Source organism: Geotrypetes seraphini, chromosome 6 (genome assembly GCF_902459505.1).
Source record: "Geotrypetes seraphini chromosome 6, aGeoSer1.1, whole genome shotgun sequence".
Classification (NCBI taxonomy): domain Eukaryota; kingdom Metazoa; phylum Chordata; class Amphibia; order Gymnophiona; family Dermophiidae; genus Geotrypetes; species Geotrypetes seraphini.
The window spans coordinates 20,776,178-20,788,763 of record NC_047089.1 but is presented as its reverse complement, the minus strand read 5'-3'; the positions used below and the strand labels follow the sequence as shown (position 1 = coordinate 20,788,763).

Here is a 12,586-nt window from a genome sequence, read left to right as displayed (position 1 = left end):
CGGTTGTTGAGAAAACTGCAAAAAACTATAGGGAGTTACGTTTTGGGGGTTTTTTGGGGTTTGTTTTTTTTACTTACCCTGTATACGTGCACATAAGTTTCAAGTTTATGATTTTTAATATACTGACCATCAATGAGTATCTAGCCGGTTTACAATAAAATACTAAAATAGAGTTAAAAAATACTTAAAAGGAAAGACTATTGAAAGGAGGGGAGTTGAACATTGAAGACATCGACAAGACAGACTTGAGAGTGACGACTGAAGAGAAGGAGTGGGGTAAAGTTACATTATAAGAGATAAGAAGGGGGAAAAAAGAAAAAAAAAAGGGGGGTAGAAAGGAAATGGATAGAGAGGGGATAAAACATTAGGGACGGGATCGCTTCATAAAAGCGGTTGGTGGAATTATGAAGAGAAATTCAGGAGCAATTGAATGCGTCTTGAAATAAAAACGTTTTTAAATTAGTCTTAAATTTATCAATGGATTTTTCATGACGGAGATGGGAAGGTAAAGCATAGTAAACGTGTTTGGCAGCCAATTCTGGGAGAGAGTGGGCATTCACAATTTATGTGTGTACTTCATCAGAAATGTCAAGGTACCCGGTTCCAGGCTGGAGATTTTGTGTTGGTCCTGGATTTCTGATCACTTAGGCAATTTCATGTAAAATTAGTCACCTTGAGGTCCATGTTCAAAGTCATTTCTGCATGCAAAACAATGTTATATTTGTGGAAATAGGCTTTTTGTTAAATTATTGGTCTGCAATACAGATAAAGTTATGCATATTGATCAACAATGCGCCTCAATATCCCCCCCCCCCCCACACACACCCCTTTTACTAAGCCGTGGAAGAAGTTCTACCATGGCTTTGATGCTCCTCCGACGCTCATAGAATTCCTATGAGTGTTGGAGCATTTAGTGCTCCGGGCCCGCGGCAGAAACCTCTATCGCGGCTTAGTAAAAAAGGGCCTATATCGTCACAGTCTAGAGGTATTTTCAAAGGAGGACAGCAGAGGAAACAACATATGTAGGCTTGGATTTTCAAAACTGTCAGCATTATGTTTGTTGGAACAACTACCCTGTTTCTCAAATAAGACAGCCCCCCCTTTTTAGAAAAAAATGTAAAATAAGGCACCCCCCCGCAAATAAGCCACCCACCGATACCTGCGCTTACCCGAATCGGGTGGTACGGTGGGTGATTCCGTGGGGTCCCTCCGTCTACCGTATTTGCCTCCATGGCTGCGTGCCGCGCCTCGTCATGAAGTGAAGAGGAGGAAGTGACAGGACTGCAGCGCGCGCACGTGACTCCGCGCCAGGAAACACAGGCAGCTTCCCTCATCCCTCCCTAACGGAGACTGCAGGAGTTTGTTCACGGCCAGAACATCCAAAAGTGAGACACGCAGACAGGTTTCTTTTGCTGTGAGCAATACCACTTACTGCATATAAAGCCTGTTTAAAATGCATACGGTATATAAACAATGGTTTCACATTGTCAAGTCCCCTCTGATGCTGCACTACAGAATAATCTCTTTACTGTGTTTCCCTGATGGAGAACATTGGGGACATTAAATGGTACAATATATGGTATGATGGATAAAGCTGGCCATGCACGGTACGATTTTTCGGCCGACCGATTCTTCAGCCGTCAAATAAGACAGCCCCCCCTTTTTAGAAAAAAATGTAAATAAGGCATCCCCCCGAAAATAAGCCCTAGAGCATATTTTGGCCTTCCAAAAAAAATAAGACAGTGTCTTACCATCGGGGAAACAGGGTATGGCAGACAGGCAAAAATATCTGCAATTATTTTTTTACGTAGGCAGTAATCAAAGGAGAACCACCCACACAGATTGGCATTCATTGTCACTGCAGACCCTGCAGGTAAATCTACCCACAGAGTTTGCAGTGACGCAGACAGCTTGGATTATTGGCTTCTTTCTGTTATTATCTCTCAGGAAGCTGGATTCGGAGCCCAGCATTCTTGGGCAGCAAATATGGGAGTTAAATTGATTAGATTTATTAATGAATGTTACTCACCATAGAAAGTGGATCAATATTTGCAAACGAAGGAGAAGCTGTGCAGACAAAAATAGATCCAGTCAGAATAAATGATTTAGGAACCTTTTTACCACAAAGCGTTAGAAAATGGGCTTAGCACATTTTCATGCAAAACTTACCCTCTCTTTTACTAATGTGCGCTATGCTTTTTAGCATGCGCTAAATATTATTACGTGCTAAACGCTAACGCGTGCATGTTAGCCTATGTGTTGATTTAGTGCGCACTAAACACGCGCTAATACGCTTAGCGCGCCTTTGTAAAAGAGGGGCTTAGCCTATTATTCAGGCTCCTTTAAAATAGGGCGTCTTATTTATTTATCTTTTTGTTGGTCCCATGCTAATTTTTCCATTAGCGTGAAAAAAATAATGCAGGACTTACCACCTCCTGTTTAAGAGGTACAAAGCGCTCTATCCCTAGTTCTGTGCTTAACCAATCAGAATGCACTAGCTGGTTAACACAGGCAAACTCATTCCCGCCCATGGCACACCTCCTTCCAAATAGTATTTTTTTTTTTTTAATTCATTAACATAAGCTAATGCACAGAAAAGGCAAAATTACTGTAAAACGCTTTAACGTGTTTTATGGTATTTTCCCACCTGATGCCCTGTAGTAAAAATGTCCCTTATTGAATGATGGTGAAAATAATAGAGACATAGAGGAGCTTGGCTTTGTTTGCTATTTTAAAGGCTTAGAGCTGTAATCTCAGCCTACTCCTTGCAACACACCAAGTCGGACAGGTTTTCAGGATATCCACAATGAATCTGCATGAGGTTGCTGTGCATGCAGATCTCTCTCATACATATTCATTGTGGAGATCTTGAATACCCAACTAGCTGGGTGTAACCCAAGAACTGACTCAGGGGTCCTTCTATTAAGGTGCGCTAAACAATTTAGCACACACTAAAGATTTGCATGCACTAAATGCTAAGACATCCATTATGTTGCTATGGGCATCTTAGCATTTAGCGCGCTATATGATATCGCTATCGTGGCAGGGGAGATGAGCCATTTCTTCTGCCGCGATCGTTGCTGGGAGGGAGGAATTCTATAACCGATGTTGTTTTTGACAGACACCGGTTATAGTATCCAGCTTTTAGGCGAAGACTGACTCCTCCTTCGCCTAAAAGGTCGGCTTTGGGCGTTTGGGACTTAGGCTTTTTTTTTGTTTATTATATGTCTTAAGTGTAGACATAGTGGTGGTCTGGGCATTTAAACAACTGAACGTAGAGGCAGGCCATTATTTTTTTTTCTAAACTCCTTTTGGACGTTTTTTTTGAGAATGGACATTTTCCCTGCTTCTACTTTCAACGTTTAGGGCCTTAGGCCAAAAGGAAATTTAGACTTTTTTTGATTATGCCCCTCAGGTACTCAAGCATTTTTCCTTATCTGTCCCAGTTGGCTCACCGTCTAATATACCTGGGGTAGTGGAGGATTAAGTGACTTGTCCTGTAGTAAGATTTATGGATGACTAATCAGTTACATAAACTAATAGGTGCCTGTCTTAGTCAGATGCTAGGGAAAACCATAATCTCCTTACCCAAGGTTCGTTATTTTGCCAGTTTATACTAAGAATAGACATCCAGGCTTTATGAAATACTTTTATTATGAAAATAGAAAATATAGTTCATAAGCCAGCAGCAATAACTAATTATTGTTCACAAAATATCAAATACATATATGAAACTCAGTACATAGTTCTCACACCACACTTGCTAGATAAATGAGTAAAACTAATTCTTACACTCTAAATAATTCCTTATAATAATAATTCCTGATTAGCAGCAACTAAAATATAGCTTATCACCACAGGTACTTCACTTCCTTGTCCCAAAGACAATAGAATTCTCTCTCTAACCCATCTGAAAAGACAATAGAATTCCTTATTCTTACCACATAGATCAGGTCTCAGCAAAATCGGGGAGAAGGAATCGGTGTCTTTCCTCTGCTTAGCAGATATAGAAATTCTTCTGATTAGGAAGAGTCCGTCAGCCACTGGAAAAGCTATAAATTAGGTTGGCAGCAAAGGTTTCCTTTATGTGATAGAATCCAGATCTGTAGAAAGTCCGGTTTCTCTCTCTCAGGCAGAGAATCACAAGAGGTAACTTTTCAGGTCTTAATTATTATAGAAGATGTGCAAAGAACACCTATGATAAGATGCAAGTTTCCTTACATCCAAGGAAAGACTAATTAATAATTAGGCACATTCCACTTGGTTCATGAGATGACCTCTCTCTGACCAATCCAGAAACAGAACTGAATGAATAGCCTTTCTGTATAGAGTCTCGCACAGGCTGTGAAACAGAGGCGCCTTCGTTAGATAAGAACAGCATAGGAGCAATGCCTCCCCCAAGATTCACACAGGATGAGCATGTAGGCATAGCTGGATATCCTTGACTAGAATACAGTTCTGGTACATACCCAGAATGCATCAGGCATCATAAACAGCAAAGATGTTTTCTTCTTTCTCTTCTTGCATGGTTCAGGCTGGAATGATTTCTTGCAGACAATGGTTCAGGCTTTATGACGTCAGAGAGGCCTAACCTTCAGGTGTGAATAAGGAAGCACCCCTACAGTTCAGGGTCACAAAGAGCAGCGTGGGATTTGAACCCATAATCTCAGGGTGCTGAGGCTGTTGCTCTAATCCACTGTGCCCCCATTTTGCCATGGATCCTGCGCCTAAATGTACACAAATAATGCTAAATTAAAACCAATTATGATTAATAATTCCTTGTTATGAAGCTAATTATCAGCAGTAATTGGCTTGTTATTCAGTTAAGTTGACTTGCAAATTGGGTGAATGCTCAAATACACACGCGCAACTCAGAACACCATTTATAGAATTCAGGGGTGAATGTGTTGGCACAGATAAAGCTAAAATACATTGATTTTTTTTCCCTGAAGTTATAAATACTCTAAAATACATGTTTCTTATTTTATAGGGTCAATGACTGTATCCTGCGAGTAAATGAAGTAGATGTTTCTGAAGTCTCACATGGTAGTGCAGTAGAAGCGCTTAAAGAGGCTGGTTCTATAGTGCGGCTATACGTTCGCCGAAGAAGACCCATCCTGGAGACTGTTGTAGAAATCAAACTTTTCAAAGGCCCAAAAGGTAATGCCTGACATGCTTGTATAATAATGGAATGGAGAGTTGACTGTGTTAGAGTCACAAGCAATTATAATCTTAACTAATTCGAGTAAAAGTTTAATATGTCGTGAAGGTTAGAAAGATTTTGATAAGGTTTTAGTGTTTCCCCTTGGTGTCTTAAAGGAGCCATTGTACTGTCTCCTCATCCCACCATGTAGTATCTACACCCCTTCAATCAAAGCTACCCCTTGAGTAGCACCCATACCCCCCCCCCAATGAAATCCTCCACAAGAGCTACAGCCCCTTGATCACCAACCCCCTGCTCAATCACAAACTCCTATTCAAACCCCCTCCCTGCTAATGGCCATCGCCTGATCTAAAGCCCCCCTTCTTCCCAAAGGACCCCCCCAAAACTCTGGTGACCCACCGTCCTTTACATGGTGATTATAGTTTATTGGGCAGGAGCAATCCCCAGTCTTTCCTGCCCTTTCCCTTGACAATAGTATTGCGTGGAGTGGAAAGGGTAGATGTGAATCGCTTGTTCACTCTTTCCCCCAAAATACTAGGACTAGGGGACATGCGATGAAGATACTAAGTAGTAGATTTAAAACAAACCGGAGAATATATTTCTTCACACAATGGGTAATTAAACTCTGGAATTTGTTGCCGAAGAATGTGGTGAAATCATTTAGTTTAGCAGGGTTTAAAAAAGGTTTGGATAATTTCTTAAAAAAAAGAAGTCCACAGGCCATTATTGAGATGGCTTGGGGAAATCCACTGCTTATTCCTAGGATAAGCAGCATAGAATCTGTTTTGCTTCTTGGGATCTAGCTGGGTACTTGGGACCTGGGTTGGCCACTTTTAGAAACAGGATACTGGGCTTGATGGACCTTCGATCTGTCCCAATATGTCAATTCTTATGTTCTTATATTCTTATGTAGTCCATACTTTTGAATGTAGGGGACTCCAACGCTAAACACAAAGGTTGACTATAGACATTAAACAAAAGTGCTGATAAGAAGGATGCTAGGATGCATACGGAGAGGTATGGCCAGTAGGAAAAAGGAGGTATTGTTGCCTCTGTATAAGACTCTGATGAGACCTCATTTAGAATATTGTGTACAATTCTGGAGGCCGAACCTTCGCATAGATATAAAAAGGATGGAGTCAGTCCAGAGGAAGGCTACTAAAATGGTGCATGATCTTCGTCATAAGGCTTATGGGGACAGACTTAAAGATTTCAATATGTATATTTTGGAGAAAAGGCGGGAGAGGGGAGATATGATAGAGTTGTTTAAATACCTACATAATATAAATATGCATGAGTCGAGTCTCTTTCATTTGAAAGGAAGCACTGCAATGCGAGGGAATAGGTAGAAGTTAAGAGGTGACAGGCTCCGGAGTAATCTGAGGAAATACTTTTTTACAGAAAGGGTGGTAGATGCGTGGAACAGTCTCCCAGAAGGGGTGGTGGAGACAGAGACTGTGGCTGAATTCAAGAAGGCGTGGGATAAGCATGTGAGAGCTCTTAGAGAGAGGAAGAGATAATGGTTACTGCGGATGGGCAGACTGGATGGGCCATTTGGTCTTTATCTGCCATCGTGCTTCTATGTTATTCTGGAGCTTCCTTTCAAATGAGACTCCTGCTCCTCTTTCATGCACAAAAGTTCTTCACACACCCCCCTCCCCTTTAAAATAAATGCTAATGATCTTTCATTAACGTAGCGCACTCGGAATTCGGTTGATTTACTTAATTTACAAACTTGCCTTATGATTGTTCAAGGATGGTTGAAAGATTATCGTATTTGTTTCAGTCTAGAAAAGACAGTTGTTTGTTGAGTTTATCATGGTGTAATGCTTCCCACTACATCTGTTTGTCTAATTGGAAAGAAAATGACCAGTTGTTCCATCTTTTAGTTATTTAGGCATCATATTTGCTGGAACTTTAACTTTTGATTATCAAATAAATAATATTATTAAACAGGGGGGTCACTTAAAAGCAGGGCAGAGTGGGCATCTCTCCCACTGCAGGGGAGCGGTTGGGTCAGATCACAGCGGCGGGAATTTTAGTGCAGCAGGAGAGAATGGACATCTCTATTGCTGCAGGGGGGTGTGGTTGGTTTGCAGCGGGGTGGCTGGGATTTTAGGGCAGCAGGAGAGAATGGGCATCTCTCCTGATGCAGGGGGGGTGGGGGTATTACCACTGTTCCGAGGGAGGGGGGGTGTTCAACACCACTGCAGGGAAGGGGTGTTGTGATACAGCGGAGAGAATGAGCATCTCTCCCGCCGCATCACAGCACAGGGCTTTTTAACAGTCTCTGACACTGACCAGTACCCAGTACCAGTATTATTTTTTTTTGTCACCAAAAACCAACACTGCTTTTTGAAAATGGCTCGGCATTTTTTAAGAATCCACCGGAGGGCACATTTCAATGTTGAAAGCCCGTTTGCATGTCAGTGTCGGAGACTGCTAGAAACCTCGCTAAAGACGTAAATAATCCGCCGCTAAACTGCGTACAGGCTAAACCGCCAGAAAACAGTTTAGTGACGGCGTTAAACTCTTGAGAATCCTGCCCAGGGTTACAAGGAATAGTGAGGGATTTGAACCCACAACCTCAGGGTGCTGAGGCTGAAGCTGTAACCACTGCACCACACACTGTGCCATTTACTTTTGGGATGATCTTTGGAGGGGGGGGGGGCTTTTACTTGAAAATTATGGACAAGCTGGAGTTCTTTTCAAACTCTTTTAATAATTTTTTTATTGTAAACCGCTTCATTTAGTGTGCTGTAAGACAAGCAATATATGAAATAAAGTACCGTATATACTCGAATATAAACCGGGATTTTGGGGCCAAAAAATTGACCCAAAAATGGGGGTCCTGGTTTATATTCGGGCCAACGCCCCTTCTCAGAAGGCCGCCGCCAGGCTCCTCCTCCCTGCTCTATCATACCTCTGCCAGTCTCTGGTGGAGGTGCAGCGGGTCCTCTGCCGATCCCTCTGCCGACCTCCTGCCCTGCTGCTAACCAGCTGCGCGGATCCAGCTTCTTCAGCTGAGCGGCACGATTTGGCGCTGCTTCTCGGCACTGAGCAGCTTCCATATCAACACATCCTCTACGACCGGACCCTTAAGAAAGGCTTGCCAGCCGAAACACGGCCCATGTCGGATCCATTAGCCTTTCTACGTTTGACGTGGATTCTTTCTACTATTGGTCGAAGATATTTGAAAAATAAAGGAAAGTCGAGAACATTGTGCTTCTCCGCAGCTTAGAAACATAGAAACATAGAAATAGACGGCAGATAAGGGCCATGGCCCATCTAGTCTGCCCACCCTACCTTCCTCTGTGAATAGAGCCCACGTGACGATCCCATTTGGCCTTAAAATCAGGCACGCTGCTGGCCTCAATCACCTGAAGTGGAAGGCTATTCTAGCGATCAACCACCCTTTCAGTAAAAAAGAATTTCCTGGTGTCACCGTGCAGCTTTCCGCCCCTGAGTTTCCACGGATGCCCTCTTGTTGCCGTGGGACCCTTGAAGAAGAAGATATCTTCCTCCACCCTGATGCGGCCCGTGAGGTACTTGAACGTCTCAATCATGTCTCCCCTCTCTTTGCGTTCCTCAAGCGAGTATAGCTGTAATTTATCTAGCCGTTTCTCGTACGGGAGATCCTTGAGTCCCGAGCCCATCCGGGTGGCCATTCTCTGGCTTGTTGATTTTTCTGGATTGAAAATAGTACCTGAATTCGAGAAAGCCTGGGGTTAGCACAGAAGAAGGAGGAAGGGATTGTAGAGATGAGTAACGGGGGCAGACGTGCCCACATTTTCTGTGTTTCTGCATTCAAGTGATTTGTAGTGAAAGTATATTGTGGCATACAAGATGATGACTAGGTAATTATAAAGTGCAAGGCTGTAAGTACATTATTATCTATTGAAGATTACTGTTCTGCATGGGAGAACTCTAGCTTTCTACAACTGCATTTCCTGAATACCCATTCAATTATTTGAAATAACCCTATGACGATGAGCTATTGTTCTCGAGAGGAACCTTAGTTACTGGCCTGACTAAGGAAAGCCGGAATGGTTACATTACTTTCCCCTAATGCAGGGAATGGAGAGCCTGATGTGAGATAGAGGCCTGCCAAAAGAAAAGATAACATTTACGGTTATTGCACTGGTATTATGCAATGTAAGCCATAAGTGCAGGGCAAGTCATCTGTAAAAAGATATTAGTAGCATCTTATGAGCTCTTTTGTGCATTCAGCAGGTGACTGAGAAATTACCACTCTAATAAGTATGTTATAATTGCTGTATATATAGGGTGGTTATTCTTTTCAGAAAATCAGCTTATCCAGCAGGGTCTGAGTCACTTTTATTGCTAATGACAAATATGAAAGTTGCTTCTCTAATGTATCATAAAGATCATAAAAGTGCAATAGTACAATGCTTCATCTACGAACATATATAAATGTTTTCAAGAATGGCTGAATAAGAACAATTCTAACTGAAACTTAGAAAGAGAGAAAAATGAAAGCAGATAGAGGCCAGATGTTCTATCTAGCCTGCCTAACCATGCTTTCTTGAATTCAGATATACAATTCATCTCTACTAGAGAATGACACGGGGACAAATTTTTCCCCGTTCCCGTGGGAACTCATTTTCCCATCCCGTCGAGTTCTGTTCCTGTCCCTGTCCCATTCCGGCAAGCTCTGTCCTCATCTGTACAAGCTTCAAACACTTTAAAATCATAAGTAGCAACATTTTAGAGCTCAGATTGTGTTGTCATAATGCCTCATTCCACCAATGCCTAAGCTCCGTCTTCATCTGCACAAGCCTCAAACACTTTAAAATCACAAGTAGAAACATTCTAGAGCTCAGATTGTGATGTCATAATGCCTCATTCCACCAATGCCTAAGCTCTGTCCTCATCTGCACAAGCCTCAAACACTTTCAAATCATAGGTAGCAACATTCTAAATCTCAGATTGTGATGTCATAATGCCTCATTCCACCAATGCCTAAGCTCCTTCCTCATTTGCACAAGCCTCAAACACTGTAATATCCTAAGTAGCAACATTCTAGAGCTCAGATTGTGATGTCATAATGCCTTATTCCACCAATACCTAAGCTCTGTCTTCATCTGCACAAGCCTCAAACACTTTAAAATCAGAAGTGTTCGAGGCTTGTGTAGTTAAGGCAGAGCTTACAGGAATGGGGAAAGGACAGGGATAGCAATAAAATTCACAGGGATGGGGGAAATTGAGTTCCTGCAGGAGCGGGGACAAAATTGCCCCTGTGTCATTCTCTAGTCTCCACCACCTCCACTGCGAGGCTGTTCTAAGCATTTACCAACCTTTCTGTGAAAATTTATTTTCTGTGGTTACTTCTGAATCTATTCCCTTTCACCTTCATGCTATACTCCCTCATTTGAAAAAGACTCGCCTCATGCGCATTTACGCCATGTAAGTATTTACTTACAAAATGTATTCACTCATTGAAGTATCTTAAGAAAATTCTATAACGGCTGGGAAAAAGACTTCAAGTGCTCACGGTTATTGCACATTAGAATGAGCTAGTGCAGGTGAGCTATCATTAGTCTTTTAAAAAAAACAAACCCGGTTTGCTTACTAATTCAACTTATATTTCAAATTATATATCTATGCCACACATTACTGTTTTTAGGGCTCCGACGGGGGGCGGCGTGGGGGGGAAACCCCCCCCCTTTACTTAATAGACATCGCGCCGGCGTTATGGGGGGTTTGGGGGGTTGTAACCCTCCACATTTTACTGTAAACTTAACTTTTTTCCCTAAAAACAGAGAAAAAGTGAAGTTTTCAGTAAATTTGGGGGGTTACAACCCCACAACGCCCCCACAACGCGGCGCGATGTCTATTAAGTAAAGTGGGGAGGTTCTCCCCCATGCCCCCCCGTCGGAGCCCTAAAAACAGTAATTTAGAACGGCGCGCGCCTCCGCACTGCGCTCAATTGTCTGGGCGCACCTTTGTCCCGGCGCGCTTTTGACCTTACACCTTTTATAGTTGTATTGAACAAGTTCTTAGCTTGAAATGAAGACTGAAGGTTCAACGGAGTTTCTTCAGGAGCCAGTCTTCCATAACAAAAGCACTCTGCTTCATTTCAAAACAAGCTGCGTCTTAGACTAAAGCCCACTTGGGAATGGCCTAGGTTCCAACTGCTGAAGTTGCCGTCCAACCTCACTCCATCCTATCCAACGATCCCGTTTTTTGTAGGATATCTACCAGAGGCTCTTGTGGTTTAAAGTTTATTTGCTATACCTTATCACAACAACTTGAAATATTGGTCTAATTCAGGCATGGATTCTAACATTTCGAAGAACCTGAAGCCATCTTAGGGCAGTCGTAGGCAGTCCATTGTGCAAGAGGATATTACAGAAGTCCAACACACTAATTTCTGGCACTTGGACCACCATACATAGCTGCCCAACCAGGTGCACTTGATAATATGCTGAGAGACTGGACAGGCTAGGGCTCTTTTCCCTGGAGAAGCGGAGGCTTAGAGGGGATATGATAGAAACTTACAAGATCATGAAGGGTATAGAGAAGGTGGAGAGGGGCAGATTCTTCAGACTGGCGGGGGAAACAAAAACTAGAGGGCATTCGGAAAAATTGAAGGGAGACAGATTCAGAACAAATGCCAGGAAGTTCTTCTTCACTCAGAGGGTGGTGGACACCTGGAATGCACTTCCGGAGGAGGTGGTAGAGCAGAGTACGACTTTGGGTTTCAAAAAGGGGTTGGACAAGTTCCTGAAGGAAAAGGGGATTGAAGAGTATAATTAGAGGGTACTGTACAGTACAAATGCTTTAGAGTACAGGTCATTGACCTAGGGGGTCGCCGCGGGAGCTGACTGCTGGGCACGATGGACCTGTGGTCTGACTCAGCAGAGGCGATGCTTATGTTCTTATTGTAGCTTAAACATGTGACTACACTAAGTGAAAAGTTAAATTGTATACTTTCAGCCCATAAAGGTAAACAGCATCTGAGCCGCCTATAGCCAGGGGCTGAACTGACCTCGGATCAGTGCCAAGCCACAGACAGCTTCTGGCATTCAATATCTGGGTCTAGAAATTAACCAGAAGCTGGACGATATTCAGATTGGTGCCTGGATAACTTCACCACACAAAGTTAGGACAGCCTTTTTCCTGTCTTATTTTTATGTGGTTACATAGTCCATTAGGGGGCTGAAAATTGCCGTAATCAGATTAAGTTTGTGCTCTGCCATGCCCCTCCCCCTCTCTGCCCCTAAGCTATCCAGTTAGAGCAGTGGTCTCAAACTCATGGCCCGGGGGCCACATGCAACCCGCCAGGTACTATTTTGAGGCCCTCGGTATGTTTATCATAATCACAAAAGTAAAATAAAACAGTTTTTTCATCATATGTTTCTTTAGCTATAAATGACAATATTATTATTAAGACTTAGC

At 42.7% G+C, this 12,586-nt stretch overlaps 1 protein-coding gene across 1 annotated transcript in view; it reads left to right on the top strand.

Moving 5' to 3' along the window:
- DLG2 (discs large MAGUK scaffold protein 2) overlaps positions 1-12,586 on the top strand; it is a 1,272,293-nt gene that overhangs the window by 789,425 nt on the left and 470,282 nt on the right. The window contains exon 9 of the mRNA XM_033948577.1: positions 4,991-5,160. Within this exon, the coding sequence (XP_033804468.1) occupies positions 4,991-5,160 (170 nt within the window). The remainder of the gene's footprint in view (positions 1-4,990; positions 5,161-12,586) is intronic.